At 47.0% G+C, this 15,895-nt stretch overlaps 3 protein-coding genes and 1 long non-coding RNA gene across 5 annotated transcripts; 1 reads left to right on the forward strand and 3 right to left on the reverse strand.

Moving 5' to 3' along the window:
• Positions 1-2,772: 2,772 nt before the first annotated feature.
• On the reverse strand, positions 2,773-3,675 carry LOC112891766 (protein FAR1-RELATED SEQUENCE 5-like). The gene is made up of 2 exons (XM_025958717.1): positions 3,549-3,675; positions 2,773-3,459 (listed from the first exon to the last, which is right to left on the reverse strand). Exons 1-2 carry the CDS (start codon positions 3,648-3,650, stop codon positions 3,076-3,078), a joined length of 486 nt encoding a protein of 161 aa, XP_025814502.1. The 5' UTR covers positions 3,651-3,675; the 3' UTR covers positions 2,773-3,075.
• Positions 3,676-4,598: 923 nt separating this feature from the next.
• LOC112895166 lies at positions 4,599-5,915 on the reverse strand. The gene is made up of 2 exons (XR_003229164.1): positions 5,024-5,915; positions 4,599-4,924 (listed from the first exon to the last, which is right to left on the reverse strand). It is a non-coding gene; the product is annotated as an uncharacterized LOC112895166 (long non-coding RNA).
• Positions 5,916-7,764: 1,849 nt separating this feature from the next.
• On the forward strand, positions 7,765-13,752 carry LOC112894258. Of its 2 annotated transcripts, none has more exons than XM_025961904.1 (7): positions 7,765-8,116; positions 8,640-8,782; positions 10,612-10,883; positions 11,148-11,302; positions 11,430-11,692; positions 12,443-12,568; positions 12,936-13,180. In XM_025961904.1, the coding sequence occupies exons 1-7, from the start codon at positions 7,861-7,863 to the stop codon at positions 12,987-12,989; spliced, it is 1,269 nt and encodes a 422-aa protein (XP_025817689.1). In that variant the 5' UTR covers positions 7,765-7,860; the 3' UTR covers positions 12,990-13,180. The 2 variants fall into 2 exon arrangements, with proteins under 2 accessions (XP_025817689.1, XP_025817688.1); XM_025961903.1 differs by lacking the exon at positions 12,936-13,180 and adding an exon at positions 13,226-13,752 and having other exon boundaries at positions 7,782-8,116; positions 12,443-12,505.
• Positions 13,753-13,841: 89 nt separating this feature from the next.
• Positions 13,842-15,548, reverse strand: LOC112892750 (transmembrane protein 136-like; the record flags this gene model as incomplete). Its single annotated transcript, XM_025959872.1, has 4 exons — positions 13,842-14,227; positions 14,348-14,563; positions 14,708-14,848; positions 14,988-15,548. Coding segments are annotated over 4 exons (1,059 nt in total), but the record flags the coding sequence as incomplete, so codon positions are not given.
• Between the last annotated feature and the right edge of the window lie 347 nt (positions 15,549-15,895).

Raw genomic sequence — 15,895 nt, forward strand, 5'->3', positions numbered from 1 at the left:
CTTAGATGATGTAAACCCTTCGGGTTTTTTTTAATCACATGGCTCCGTAGGCTGTTCAGGACTATTGCCCGTCGAGCGCTTTACCGTATCTTTGAAGTGCAGTATTGCAGAGAAGATTCATTCTTCTTAATGTCCAACGATGCAATCAAAATTTTTGTGCTCGATAGAAGAACACTAGGGTGTTATCAACCTTTGTACTATGGGAGCGTATCCAGTGCAACCCGATTGGGGGTGCAATCGGTGCAATCTTTGAACGGTAGCGCTTCGATTAAAATTGAACGGACCAACTCAATCCCGCAAATGATTTTGCAATTAACCCCCCGCGCCCTGGCAATTGCTCCCAACGCGGCCCTTCCTTCCCGAGGAAGCGAACTGGTATGCTCGATTGGAGGCAGAGGGGAGCGACGCAGCGGAGAAAGAAAGCGGCAGCCGCCCCCAAATCGCGCGCGCTCTCCGGCGGCCGCGCGCGCCGCAGGTCTCCGGGGGCCGCGCCACTCTCCGGCGGCCACGCGCGCCGCAGGTCTCCGACGGTGGTCCTCTCCGGCGGTGGTACGCGGCTCGATTGGAAATCGCGAGTGACAGAAGCGAGCGACGCGCGCGCCGCAGGTCTCCGGGGGCCGCGCCGCAGGTCTCCGACGGTGGCCCTCTCCGGCGGTGGTACGCGGTTCGATTGGAAATCGCGAGCGACGCGGCGGCCGCCGCCTGGGCATCCTCTTCGCTGGACGATCGCTGGTGGGCCGCGCCGCAGGTCTCTGCCGGCCGCGCCGCAGGTCTCTGGCAGTCCTGCCCCGTCATGGACGTCCTGGTGGCCCGTCGTGGTGGCTGCGGTGCCCTGTCCTGGTGCATGCCCGTCGAGGTGGCTGCGGTGCCCTGTCCTGGTGCCTGACTCAATTGTAAAGAGTGTTTATGTGCAATGTTCGTGTTTAGACTTGAAAATAGCAGTGTACAAGTGTGTTTGAAATTTGTGTTGTGAAATTTGTCTAGTTTCCAAGTCTGTACAAGTCTGTATGAAATCAGTGCTATGAAATTTGTATGAAATCAGTGCTCCAGGAAACAATACACTGGTTTGGGCAGCACATACACATAATATTGATAAGTGAAACCAATCTTTGATCATACCATTGTTAGCACAAAATAAAGCACAGAATACACCATTGTTAGCACAAAATACACCATTGCTAGCACTAAATACATCAGTTTCATAATGAAGCATTGCTTATCATTTTGTTTGGGCAAGTACGTGCATCATGATGGCCTAGTTGCTTGCAGTTTCCACACGTGTGTTTTTTATTTCCTTGCTTCATCTCCTTGCTTGTCTTGATCCTCTTGCATCTCCCCTTAGACCTGACATCGTTGGGAAGGTGTATATTGATTTCATTTGAAATCTTTGTACCAATGAAAGCTTCGAATTCATCTTGCTTGGAAGTACTTGCATGAGGGACAATCTTTTGGAGGGGATCATGTAGATTGCACATACTAGAAAACAAATAGTCCAAGCCTTGCTCGGATTGCTTGGCCATTTGGAGAAGATCTTCAAACTTATTACGGGAATCTGAAATTTTTTCTTCAGTGACAACTCCACAGGATCTATAGGTTTTTCATCTAGTATGTTACCTTCCTCATCAAAGAAAATTTCCCTACACGATAAAAACCTATATCAGGAATCTTACACATAAATCACCGGCATAATGGTATAACAAATAGGCAAAAAGACATGTACCTTTTACATTGTTTCTCCCATCTCTTCATAATATAAATCACCGGTATCTCATCTTTCTTCTCAGTTCTTAGCGCTTGTATGATATGATGGCATGGGATGCCATAGGACTCTTCAAATTTACATGAGCACTTCCAAAACATGGTTGATTTATCCAAAGTAACCACTCGTTCCTTTCTAGAATGGCTGCTAACTATCACACTTTTCATCTCTTCATTGTCGGTAATGCCTTGAATGAAACAATGGTCTCTAGCAGCTAGCAATTGAGATTGAAATTCGGCAAACACTTCATGTGTATATATCTTGCTGCACTGCTTCTCCATGGCCCATGATGTCTTCAAAGTCGGCTCACTATGCATGCTTTTGTTGTCAGCTATCAATTGTTCTTGACGTTGACACTCCAAAGCTGTATCAAACCTTAACCAAAACTTGACCAAGGACAATTTTCGACAAATGAAACGATTAAAAAATGAATTTGCACTCTCTGAGCGTGATGTAGTCCTAAGGACTCCTGCCAGGGGTACGTCCATAAAGTACGCCGGAATCCAAGATGCACGAATCAAATACCTTGTGGAGAACCACTCATTTCCAGTGAGTTGAAATCATTGATAAAAGAAGGCCAACTACTCTCAAACTCCTCCGGAGTTTCAGATCCCCAAACACACGAGTTCAATCTATCCCAGAATTCGCGGTCCTCTGTTAAAGATGGGCTGACCTTCTCAGGTACTTTGTCCATGATATGCCACATGCAAAGTCTATGGGTTGTATCTGGTAGAATCTTACTAATAGCGGCCTTCATGCTCGCATCTTCATCTGTTATGTGTTATGATTAGATGAGGTGGCACTCCACCCATGGCTTTAAGGAAAGTCTCAAACAACCACACATATGACTCGATCTTTTCATTCGACAAGAAAGCTGCTCCTACAAAAACACTTTGCAAGTGATGATTGACTCCAGTGATTGGTACAAAAATCATGTTGTATTGGTTGGTGGTATATGTCGAATCCAGAGATACCACATCACCAAAATGCTTATAATTTTTTCTACTCGTTGGATCCGCCCAAAACACACGCATCAGCCTTCCTTGCGCGTCCACCTCAAACTCATAAAAAAAAGCAGAATTCACTTCCTTTTTTCTTTCAAGTTGAGCCACAAACACCTGCGCATCCGCATCCTTGATTCGTGACCTAAGGTCACGGTAATAGTTCTTCAAATCCCTCAATGTGCACCCAACATTCTGAAATCCACCCTCACTCACATGGAGAAGTCGATATGCCTGTGAGGTTCCAATGCTAGCTTTATGACAGCTGAACAATGTACTCTTGACCCTCTCATTAACATGGCGGTTCGATCTAAGCTAATGCCTCTTATTTGGGGAAACAAGACCATGATTATGATGTTCAACCATGGAAGTTATCCGGTACTTCTTGTCAGTACCGAGCTTGACATAAATATGTGCCTCACACCCACACCTTGTTTCCAGCACACTAGGTGGCTTCCTCTTTTTTCCAGCTTGATCAACAATTTTTGTTTTCCTCTCCTTCCTATAGCCTTCCCTTGAGCAATAAACATACTTCGCTATTATTTCCTCATTCTCTTTTCTTTGCTGACCAATACGAATCGAAAAGCCAGCATCACGCGCATAGTCTTTGTAAAAATTTTGCACATCCTCAATGCTATCAAATGTCATCCCAATCACAGGCTTTGAACTTGAATCAACATCGCGAACATATGACAAACCCTACAAAATAACAACACAGGAAACATGATGAAAATGTTTTGTAATGAACATATAATATTTGAAGAAAAACTCAAGCGGTTGCCCATTACATTTGTTACTGTTAGCCTATCGGAGGTGCCGTCCATGGCTGCCACAGGCACATCGGAGGCGTCGTCTATGGCTGCCACAGGCATATGGGAGGCGTCGTCCATGGCGCAGGGAGTCGAGGCAGAGCCAGCGGCGGGCCTTGGGGTGCAAGAGGCGGAACAAACGATAGCCCTAACAGAAGCTGAGGCGCCACCCCTAATGGAGAAGGAGGCGGCGGGGCTAGGTGACACCGTCCCCAAACTCGGGGCGAGGCCGTCGGCTGTGGGCGACGCGGCGGGGAAACTCGATGCAGAGGCCATGGAAACAACGGCGATCGTCCAGCGAAGAGGACGCCCAGGCGGCGGCCGCCGCGTCGCTCGCTTCTGTCACTCGCGATTTCCAATCGAGCCGCGTACCACCGCCGGAGAGGACCACCATCGGAGACCTGCGGCGCAGCCCCCGGAGACCTGCGGCGCGCGTGGCCGCCGGAGAGCGGCGCGGCCCCCGGAGACCTGCGGCGCGCGCGGCCGCCGGAGAGCGCGCACGATTTGGAGGCGGCTGCCGCTTTCTTTCTCCGCTGCGTCGCTCCCCTCTGCCTCCAATCGAGCGTACCGGTTCGCTTCCTCGGGAAGGAAGGGCCGCGTTGGGAGCAATTGCCAGGGCGCGGAGGGTTAATTGCAAAATTGTTTGCGGGATTGAGTTGGTCCGTTCAATTTTAATCGAAGCGCTACCGTTCAAAGGTTGCACCAATTGCACCCCCGATCAGGTTGCACTGGATACGCTCCCTTGTACTATAGCATCTTTACTGGATAGTATGTTGAATACCTCACAATCCATACAGCACATATATTGTATTTTATTTTGATAGTAGCACTAGACAGGAGAGGAAATGAAATAGAGGGAAACTAGGTGTAAGGAAAATAGCTTTTAAGCTATTGTTTGTAATTTTGGTAATTAAATAATAATATATTATTAGGACTAATGTTTTATCAATATATACTTTTGTAAATGTTTATAGGTTTCAAGAATGCAATGGAAGCCATCAAAATAATCAAAAAAGAAAAGACCCGAAGAAACCAAGTCAAAACTCAGCTGTCCTATTTTGCCTGACAGACTAAAGGTCTTGTTTGTTTCAGCTTTTATGAGAATCGATTGTCTGAGAAGCTGGATTTAGTGAGAATATGTTGTCGTCTGCAGAATCCGCTGGCTGGCCTGAATAAGCTGGTCGTTTGGCAACCCTGATCATTTCTATTAGATTTTCTCCTGTGTGTAAAATGGCATACATGCCCCTAATGCTAATGATAGCTCATTTGATTTGTGAATATGAGTTGAATATGCCCCTTAGCAAGTCTTTATGCTCAAATGATGCGGTTTGGAAAGTGATATAGCCGGGCATGGCCTGAAAAGTTGCAGACACCATGAACATCAATTAGTCCAATTTGTACAACACATGATAAGTGGTATGGATAGATAATCATTAGCTATTAGTAGATATTACCTCATTTTGTTCCTTCCACCAATCTTCAGAGGCTGCAATGCATCCATTCAAAGGATTCCTCCCCAATCCAGTAGCTCTGCTATTCAAAGTCTTCCATTGGACATATTTTTTTCTTCAATGAATTCCATGTGTTCTTCATTTGCTCTTGGGTGTAAGATCTACTAGTACGTTCCTGGAACTTCCTTATAAGGTTTGCATAACCCAAACTATTCAAGCACCATTGCGGCCTATTGTGAGCAAGAACTTTTTCTGTACAGATTTCATTGAACATCTTGATAGCAAAAGGATCCCATTTTGTCTGAACTTTTGTAGACTTATCCATCTAAAATTTGTACTACGAATTAATTAACAGAGAGCTCTGCCTGAAAAACCCAGTTGTCTGCTCTGCCTCCTTCCTCCTCACACCTGCGGCGCCGCCCCACCTGCAGCATGGCCTCCACCCTCCAGCCGAGTCGCCCTACCTCCTCTAGCCACCTGCCGCCCGCTCGCCGCGCAGCACCGCTGCCTCCTTCCAGCCGCGCGGCCCTGCCGCCGCCCGGCCTCATCCTGCCTGCTCGCAACGGCGCCCACCCTCCTCCCCAGCCGCGCCGCCCGTCCTCCTGCCCCCGCCGTGCAACCCGCCCTCCTCCCCAGCCGCACTGCCTGCCCTCCTACCCCCGTCGTGCAACCTGCCCTCCTCCCCAGCTGCGCCGCCCGCCCTCCTGCCCCCGCCGTGCCGCCCATCACGCCTCCCCGCTACGCCCGCCGACCACGCGAGTTTGCCATGAGGTCCTCCATCCTCGGGCGGCACGGGATTTGTGGTGCGAGCATGGAGGCACAGAGCTCGGGGAAGACGGTAGTGTCGGGGGCGACAGTGCTGAGGAACGCGAACCCTATCGCGAGAGGGAGGGAACGGGAGGAAGGAGAGGGTATCGGTGGAAAGTGAGGAGGATTTTTTATACCGCGGGGGGCCGGTCGTTTTCGTCTACAAGGCAAATCGCGGTGGGGGGCCTTCTCGCGGTGCGGTACCGTGCCGCGACCGCAAAGCGTTCGGCAGGATTCTCGCGGTCTGCCGCTGCACCGCACCACCACCGTGGAAACAAATTGGGCCTAAATCGGTCAAGAGAAGTGGGGTAACTGATTAGTCGGTCGTCCCAGACTCTGCTCCTTATTTTGCCTGACGGACTAAATCGGTTAGAAGAAGTGGGGTGACCGAATTAGTCGGTCATCCAGGCTCTACTACACAAATTAATTCGGTCCTGTCAAGTACACATGATCGAATTAGTCGGTAAGGGTGTCAAGTCTTGCAAATCTCTCTGGATTGATAGTAAGGTTCGGTGATTGTGAAAAAAAGCTCCGGATGAATCAATTGGCCAGTTGTTAGTGACTATTGGCCCTTCTCGAAAAGAGACCACCGATTGAATCGGTGAGGCAAATATTGCCTGACAGCATTAGTCGGTTAGTGCTGCGTCTGCAGCAGAAGGGTAACAGCTAAAAAAGTTTTTAGTTGTGGCTATATATAGATCATATGCCCGGCCATTTGAAGGAATTTAGAGCTTGGAGAAGATATAGGCTTGGTTCCACACACATTCAAATGCTCTATCCATCAAAGTGCTCAAGAGAAGATTAAGGCAATTAGCAAAATTTTAGAACTTGATTAGTGCTAGTTTAGTCATCTTAGCGCATTGCTTTTAGGTGTTAGCCTAGAGTTAGATGAGGTTTGCACACCTCTTTGCTATCGGTGCTTGCGCTCATCAAGAGTTGTAAATTCGGGGCTTGTAAGTTGTGCGAGACCCTCCAACTAAGTTTGTGGAGAGGCCACGGATGCTTGTGAGTGGGAGGAGAGATACTCGTCGTTTTACCAAAGCTCTACCTAGTGAAAACAGTGGGAAGCATCCGCGAGAGGCAAAGTGGAGACCCACTTGCGCATGGGAAGGTCTGTCGGCTCTTCACGGAGTTACTCGACCGGGAGCTTAGCCGGACATTCCCTCGCGAGGGGCTCCAACGAGGACCAGTGGACAACGAGAGCACTCCGATACCTCGATAAAAAACCGTCGTGCCGGAAGTTTGCATACTCTATCTCATTTACCTTCTGCATTACCTCTTGCACTTAGTTGTTGCGTTTACCTTTCCTAAAATTGTCTTGTATAGTTCGTAGGATTGGAACCTAAGATGTAAAATTTTTATACGGTAGAGACAGCAACACGTAGAAAAATCTAGGGCACTGCACTTTTTGATAGACTTTGGAATATATTTTATACGTGCTTGGAGCCTTAATTTTTAATTTTTAAACATCTGATTCACCTCTGTTAGGGTGTCACTGGCTTGTTGCTACAACAATAGTTTTTTTTAGTTTCGATGCGCACATCAAGGTTGGATTCCTAATACGCAATTTGATCTATAATGGTCGCTTAAGATTCAGCAACATCCAATGATGTGGACGCACAAGTTTATGATGTATCTGCTTTCTTATCTCTCAACCTTGGTTGGACAAAATAACAGATAGAGCTCGAGGGCCTTTTCGAAGGAATCGGAAGAACCCGATGAATCATCGATCCCACGAGCTATTTCCAAAAACAGATCGAGTATTCGACTCTCTTTTAAAATTTGATCAACATATTTTAGCCACCCTCACTTTTAAGCAACATTGCGCCAAATTTGATGCTTCCCACGCAATAATGCTCCATTTGCTCAATTGCTATGCACCGACTGCACGCGTAAGCAAGGAGAAAAATACAGCAAACGTCAAACGAGAGGCTATGAAGACAAAATAGCATGAGCAATTCCAAGCCGTTTGATCTGAATCAGATCATCATCTGACCCACATCCTCCCCCCGTACCCGTGCCCTCCGCCGGCGATGGCGAAGGCCCCGTCGTCCTCCGCGGCGGCGGCCACCGGAGGCCGTGGCCCGGCCCACTACCGGACCCGGCTCCTCCTCCTGCTCCTCGTGGCCGTCGCCGCCTCCGCCTCCACAGCGGGGTTCCTCCTCAGCGGCGCCCTGCGCGACCCCTGCGACGCCCGTGGGGACCCTGCCGCCGCCGCAGCGGGGAGTCCCCTCGGGTTCATGAGGTCCAAGCTCGTGCTGCTCGTCTCCCACGAGCTCTCCCTCTCCGGTAATTTGCTCACTTAGTGGTTCGCTTCGTAATCCATTTATTACGGAGTGGTGTGATTAATTTTTGCTGGTTTGAGTAAATGTACTATGATCCCAATATTGGTAGCTTATTAGAATGTGTGACGGTGATCTGCACACTGGGATCAGTAACTCTAATGTTTGATTGTGCTACAAGCAAGTTGAGCTACTAGGCTGTGTACTGGCGATTATGTTAATGGGAAACTAAACAGAGAAACATGAGTGAAATCTCTACTTCCAGTGTTGAATATGAGTCTAGATCTCTGGAAAAGGCTAGAAATGATGACGATCGCAGTTATGTTCTGCTAGTGAAAGTAGTTAATCTGAAGCTGTTGAGTACTTCCCAATGCTCAAGTTGTGCCAAAGCTTCCTAAGCTGGAGGATTCGAGTTCTGAAATGGTAACATTTATTGAAAAGATATCTGAAAATAAAGCACCGTTTGTTTGTTACTGGCATTCATTTTAATAACCAATCAGTCTCAGTGAAAATACTCCTAATTGATGCAGGTGGCCCACTTTTGCTGATGGAGTTGGCATTTCTTCTGAGACATGTTGGCTCGCAAGTGGTGTGGATAACAAACCAGAGATCAGAAGAAACAAATGATGTTAGATATAGCTTGGAGCATAAGATGTTGAACCATGGGGTGCAGGTATGATGCTCCAATGGATGTTCATGCATATTGCTCGGAATTTGGATATGTTGATGTGATGAAGTTATACAGGCACCACAGGGAGGTAGTAGTTTGTAGAAATCTAACCAAATTTTGAGGAAAGTCGATAGCAGAGGAAAGCAACTACCATTTGATAAACTAGGCCATCAGTTCTGGACCGTGCTCCATTGTTCCTAAATAGATGTCCTTCTAGGATTTTGCATAACCAAGGGCCAAGGCACACTAAAAGTTGATGATTTCACCTTCACTGAAAGCCTTCATCAGGTTTGTTGGTTCTCTTGGAACTTTGTATGTACTCTGGGACATTATACCAAATGACCTTACAAATAGAAACTGATCATTAAAATGATATAGTTTTTTGAGGGAAAAAAACAATCATCGCCAAAATCATAGAGCACCATGCAATTTTTTAGAAGACTTGAAAGTTCAGGTGTCATTTATATGAGAATAAGGGGAGTACATCATATTTTAAGCATCATCCATGAAGATTATTGGATAAAGTTGGTGAACAGCATGAAGTGAATTAATAAGATTTACTCCTTTTTTCAGTTAGGCCTTTAGATTTTTGAACTTTGTTGAAGTTACTCTCTCTATTCTGAAATAATGCATGCTAGCTTTCAAACAACGTTTTCGAATGCATGTTATTTGCCAATTTTGGAATAACTTCATCACATTTTCGCCTATATATCATTCTTATTTAGAGATCAAGCTTTACTCACAAGGGCCTTTGCCTGTTGCTACTATGGACTAGAGTAACGTTCAACACTGCAAAGAGTAATAACTAATCTATAAGGGCTTTGTATGATGGTAATATCATATTTTGTAGGTATCCCCTCATTATTGTGCAGTATCCTAAAATTACATATATTAGAAACTGATAAAGTACGTCTCTTGCTTCCTTCTTTAATTTTTATCATATCATAAAACCACTGATTGCCAAGTCCTGTAAATTGAAATGCATGCTAAAGAGGCAGGGGTTACTTTAAAGAGATGTTAGATGTAGGTATATATCTTTCTGAAAATCCTACTACAGCAGAAGAAACACTTCTCAACTCTTAAAACATCAAGTACAAGAAGAACGCTGAGTAATATTCTATATCTGAAACATAGCTTTTTTGAGAGAGAAGAAAGATAACTAATTTGTACTTTTCAATAAAACCGCATGACCTGTTAAGAGAAGAAGTGCACATGGAAGAGCAGCAGAATAGTATTACGCGGTGAGGGTAAATATAGTTTTGGCTGCATACCTGCAGTCGCTATAATGTGCTTAAAAGTTCAAAGAACAAACAGGGAAACTTAGCTAGGGAAAAAGAATCTGAAGCTCTACTGAAACTTAGTATGATATGTTGGGTCTTCTTATCTGTCTATGTTCGCTAGAGGGCAATTGTTATAATTCAGATGGGGGTTTTGAAGTTCAGAGAGAATATGGAAAGGTAGGAGGGAAAAGGACAGATTGGAATAAGTTAGAACTGGGATGGAGACTGATTCCACTGTTTTCTTTGTGGACACCTAGCACAAGATTGCAAGTGGACTACAATTTAAACTCTCCTCCCATCCATTGACCTCAGGTTCACGATTGACGATGTAAACTTGAGATGGCTGGAATTACTAATTTTCTCCTAGGACTTGGTGCAATTCACTAGTCCGCTTTCTTTTTCGTGCACCTCATTTGGCTTTACGGTGCTAACATTTAGCATAATAAAATGAAGTGCAAATGAAATGATGGCTCCAGAAACTCTGTGTTAACATACATCAAAATGGAATCAAATCCTTGTTTAGTCTAATACTTCAAACTACTTGCTTCACAGGTTTTACCAGCTAGGGGAGAAGAGGCAGTTGATACTGCTCGAAAAGCTGATCTGGTTATCTTGAACACTGCTGTCGCTGGCAAATGGCTTGATCCTGTTCTTAAAAACCATGTCCCTGAAGTCCTTCCAAAGATTTTGTGGTGGATCCATGAAATGCGAGGGCATTACTTTAAGCTTGAATATGTTAAACATCTTCCCTTCGTTGCTGGAGCCATGATTGATTCTCATACAACGGCTGAATATTGGAAGAGCAGGACTAGCGACCGTCTGAAGTATGTGCATAACTATCAATACTCTCTGGGTTTTTTTGGGTATATTATTGATTGCTGGGTTCTATATATAACATTGAAGAGGCTGATATCGTAGTTTTTGACTCTGTACTGCTGATATGAATTATCTGGCTATATATATTTTTTTCTGCTGTGTATGAACTTTTATTTGTGAGCAAAACATCTTTGGCAATTGTTTACCGTTTCTTGCATTTCATATTGAGTTTCTAATTCATTATTATGCACCTCTAATTGCTTCATATGAAGAATACAGATGCCACAAACTTATGTTGTTCACCTCGGGAATAGTAAAGAACTAATGGAAGTTGCTGAAGATGATGTCGCAAGAAGAGTCCTACGGGAACATATTCGTGAGTCCCTTGGAGTACGGAGTGAAGATCTCCTGTTTGCAATAATAAACAGTATGTTTCAATCACTTAGTTCCACAATTCCCAATCACATAGTCATTAAGATACAATATTCTCTTGTCGATGTGAATTCTGTCATTTTGTTGCATCTTCCTTTCTTAGTAAATATCCTGTAATCCAGGTGTCTCACGAGGAAAAGGACAAGACTTGTTTCTTCAGGCATTTTATCAGAGTTTGCAGCTCATCCAACAGCAAAAATTAAAAGTGCCTAAGATGCATGCTGTAGTTGTGGGAAGTGATATGAATGCTCAGACCAAATTTGAGACCCAGTTACGTGACTTTGTGGTAAAGAATGGGATTCATGACCGTGTCCATTTTGTGAACAAGACATTGGCAGTGGCTCCTTATTTGGCAGCAATTGATGTGCTTGTTCAGAACTCCCAGGTGAGTCATACTGTGATCTATGGTTTATGTTTTTTGTCCTCAAAACTGTATCTCTGTTAATTATTTTTCATGCGGTATCTTTATAGTATGGAATGCCTAGGTATAAGCTGTTTCCATTCTCTATTCGGTAGATCCATATTTTCTTGTATCTTATTGCTTCAACTTGCAAGAATTTACACTGCCTATCTTACGTCATAAAGAAGCTAGGGTGATTCTTTATTTGGAATAACCTTTAGGTGACCTTTTACCTTCTTTTACTTTTGATTTGTCATATTCTCACCTAAGGCCATAGCTTAAAACTTCTTAAGGACTAGTGATTCCTTTCAGTCAAATGGTAGCGTACAATCTTTGCAATTTCTGGTGAAAGGTTGGTCATTACTTATGCTAGTACCATGCTTTCAAGGCCCCCTCCAGGCCACTATTACTTTGTTGACATTTAGTTCACTTCATGTGGTGCATTGAGGAATGTAGCTTAGAACAGAAGGTGCTTCCCATATATATGTTTGGACTGCAGCTTGGCTAAGAAAACAGTTCAACTACCCTTGCTCAAATCAGGTTTTATTTCCAACTAGTAAAATTTGCTAAAAGTCCTGGATTAGTAATATATCTGTAGTAAAAGATTCGGTTGGCCATATACTGTATGTCGGTGACCAAGTACTGCTGCTACACAACCAGTGTGAGATGCTTATCCATAAGCTGATTTGTTCTGCTTCTTACTTCGAGTAATACCTTTTTATTTTCTCAACCTAGGCCCGTGGAGAATGTTTTGGAAGGATAACAATTGAAGCAATGGCATTCAAGTTGCCAGTATTGGTAAGGCTCACTCCCTGCTCTCTCCTGTCAGTGTGTAGGCCAGGAGACTGGCAGGCAAGTCAGGCTGTGTTTAGTTTGGCAGGCGTAAAGGCAAAAAATTTTTTTCCAAAGAATCTTACCAATTTGAAGTACTAAATAAAGTCTATTTACAAAACTTTTTGTATGGATGGGTTGTAAATCGCGAGACGAATCTAATGATGCTAATTAATCCATAATTAAGCAATAATTAGCGGATGGTTACTGTAGCATCACTATTGCAAATCGTGGATTAAGTAGGCTCATTAGATTCGTCTCGCGATTTACAGCCCATCCATGCAAAAATTTTTGTAAATAGACTTCATTTAGTACTTCAAATTAGCAAGATTCCTTTGAAAATTTTGCGTTTACGGCTTTTTTACGTTTACGGGGTGGAAACTAAACACGGCCTCAGTCAACTTTTGGTGCGGGCACTATATTTTTGCATTTGTTTGGAGTATATGAATGACCAAACTTTCTACAAGGCAATTAACCATGCTGCAACATTCTGAAACGTGGGCCAGCAATTTTCTGAATCTGTAGACCAGAGTTATTGCTGTGAATCACTGAGTACGGAGTCACTGTAAACAATTATGAGCTTACATTAAGCCTCGAGCCCCGCCATCCGCTGTTTTCGCCTGCATTCTGTCCCATGCTGTCGATTTACTGACCTGGTTTAACGACGTCACGCCTTTGCTATATCAGGGCACGGCCGCCGGAGGGACCACGGAAATCGTCCTGGACGGTTCGACCGGCCTCCTGCACCCCGCTGGGAAGGAGGGCGTCGCGCCTCTCGCGAAGAACATGGTGAGACTCGCCAGCCGCGCCGAGCAGAGGGCCGCCATGGGGAAGAAGGGCTATGGCAGGGTGAAGGAGAGGTTCATGGAGCACCACATGGCGGAGAGGATCGCCGCGGTGCTGAAGCAAGTTCTGCAGAAATCGCGGGAACACGCTCGTTCTTGAACTTGCCCACCCCCTTGTGCTAACATGTAGATCTAGAATCCCATTCCGAGGTTCGGACTCGAGGTAAACTGTAGATTACAGCCTGTTCCACCTGTTGATCTGCGTCGCGGTTTTACTGTAGGGACTGTATTCCATTCATTTCTCTACGGTTCTACCTATTCTGCACAGCAGCGACGGTTTAAATTTCACCCTGATGTACCTGCACGACTTGACTTGCCCCTAGTTGGTGCGCAGTGCGCTCTGACGAAGCCTTTGATGAGGCTTGACGACGTTACAGTGATGATAATTATTATGCCACATGCAATGCGACACGCCAGTCGCTTTGGCACACTTGTTTGTTTGCACTCGCCAGATTCCGGAGCTTCAATTCGCTGGACAATTTTGTATTGCCAATAACTGTTGCTAGAGTACACTCACCGCCAGTTTGCGACACCCTTGCCAATGGACACAGCATGTTTACATGATCAGAGGCAAGAACCTCGCAGACCACGGGTATATATGTACAGCACTCGGTCTCAGATCGAATCCAACTCCTAATCCGCCGTCGGCTAAGCTTTGTGCTCCGGTGGCTCCTGCAGGTCGCCGGCGTACGATCGCCAGAGTTCAGTCGGTGGCGAGCTTGCCCGCGGGGGCTGCGGACGGCGGCGGCTTCTTCTTCTTGTTCTTGCCGAGCTTGTACCTGACCATCCTGAGGATCCGGAGGAACCAGTAGGCGCTGACGAGCTGCAGCCCCGTCGCCATCGCCTGGCGAAGCGGAAGCAAAGAGCATGTCGTGCGTCAGAGTTTGTTGGGGTTTGGGGGGAGGTGGTTGCTGAGATGAAGGTTGGTTAAGTTTGGCCAACGGATTCGCGTGCGTGCGCGTACCTTGATGAGGATGGGGTTGTCGGCCGTCACGGTGGCGTAGGTGAGGTAGGGGCCGAAGCCCATCCGGGCGACGGAGAAGGTGAGGGCGAAGAGCACGTCGACGAGGAGGTTGAGGTCGGTGTCGCGGACGCCGAACTCCTTGAGTATCTCCCGGAGGTGCAGCAGCGGGCTCGAGATCTCCGTGATGAACTGGCTGGCCACCATCTCCGTCCCGCACTGCAACCAAGCCGCCGCCGGCAATCAATGAGCAAGCTCGCTTCTAGTCGCCCAACGAATCGAACCACCGGCTAACGGCCGGTCAAGTAAGGCCACCGGCCGGCCGGCTGATCGGCCGACGAGTAACTATGATTATTGACTCACCCTCTGGTAGGCGAGCCCGGCGCCGATGCCGACGATGCTGACGAGGTGGTGGACCGTGTTGTCCAGCCGCACGTCGCCGTTGAGGTGGCAGCACGCGGCGTCGTACACCATGTACGAGAGCGTCACCGCCAGCGCCTTCATCTGCCATAGATTGAATTGCAACGCCACGGTGAGGTCACCGGCTTTTAAGGTCACCGGTGGTACGGAGGTTATCGCGGCGAGCCGACGCCGGCAGCGCTCGTTCCGGCCAACGGGAAAGAGGGGAGGCGGCGACGCGTACCTGGCTCGGGGACGAGGCGGCGGCGAGCGGGCAGACGGGGCAGGACCAGTCGTCGACGGAGAGGCAGGCCAGGCAGACGGCAGTGACGGCGTGCATGGCGGAGACGGCGCGGTTGCAGAAGTCGTAGGAGCGCTTAGGGAAGAGCGCCCGCAGCAGGACGAACGCCGTCGACCACAGCACCACCCCGGACGCCACCCAGCTCGCCAGGGTGCCGCCGCTAACCACCCCCGACTCCTCCATGGCCGCCGCCGCCGCCACAACAAAACCTCTAACCCGTCGATGGTCAGAGGAAGGAAGAGACGAGAGATCTAGGAGGAGGGAGGTCGAGCAATGATTGGGTCCAACAAGGCGCGCGAGTTTATAGCCGGATCGGAGGGGAGAGGGAGGGAGGGAGGGATCGAAGGAACGCCGCAGCCAGGAGCAGCAAGGAGGACGGACACGGACACGATCTGCCACGGAGCCAGCGCGTGACTGACAGGGTAGACAGAGCCGAGTTATATAGGGAGTGGCCTGGCCGGGCGGATAGCATCGTGACTGTGGAGGGGGGAGAGCGAGGTGGATTCAATGGGGGCGGTTGGGGACTCGCCGGGCCGGTAAGGGTCGGGCTCCGACTCGGTGGCGGAGCAGCAGCGGCAGCTGGGGGACGATGACGTGTCCGAATCGTTTCTGGTTGTGGTTGACGCACGTACGGGGCCTGCCGTTGCTCTCTGTTTCGTTTCATGTTCTTCTCATGCAGAATTAACTTCTTTTTTAAAAAATATTTTTTTAATTTGGAGCAGGAGGTTTCCGTGCCAGGCTTGTTTGGTTCCAGAGGGCTAAATTTTAATCCTATCATATTAAAATAATCTTACCATTTAGAAGTATTAAATAAAATTTGTTTACAAAACTTTTTGCATGGATGGCCGCTA

The sequence above is a fragment of the Panicum hallii genome, chromosome 5, assembly GCF_002211085.1.
Source record: "Panicum hallii strain FIL2 chromosome 5, PHallii_v3.1, whole genome shotgun sequence".
Taxonomy (NCBI): Eukaryota; Viridiplantae; Streptophyta; class Magnoliopsida; order Poales; family Poaceae; genus Panicum; species Panicum hallii.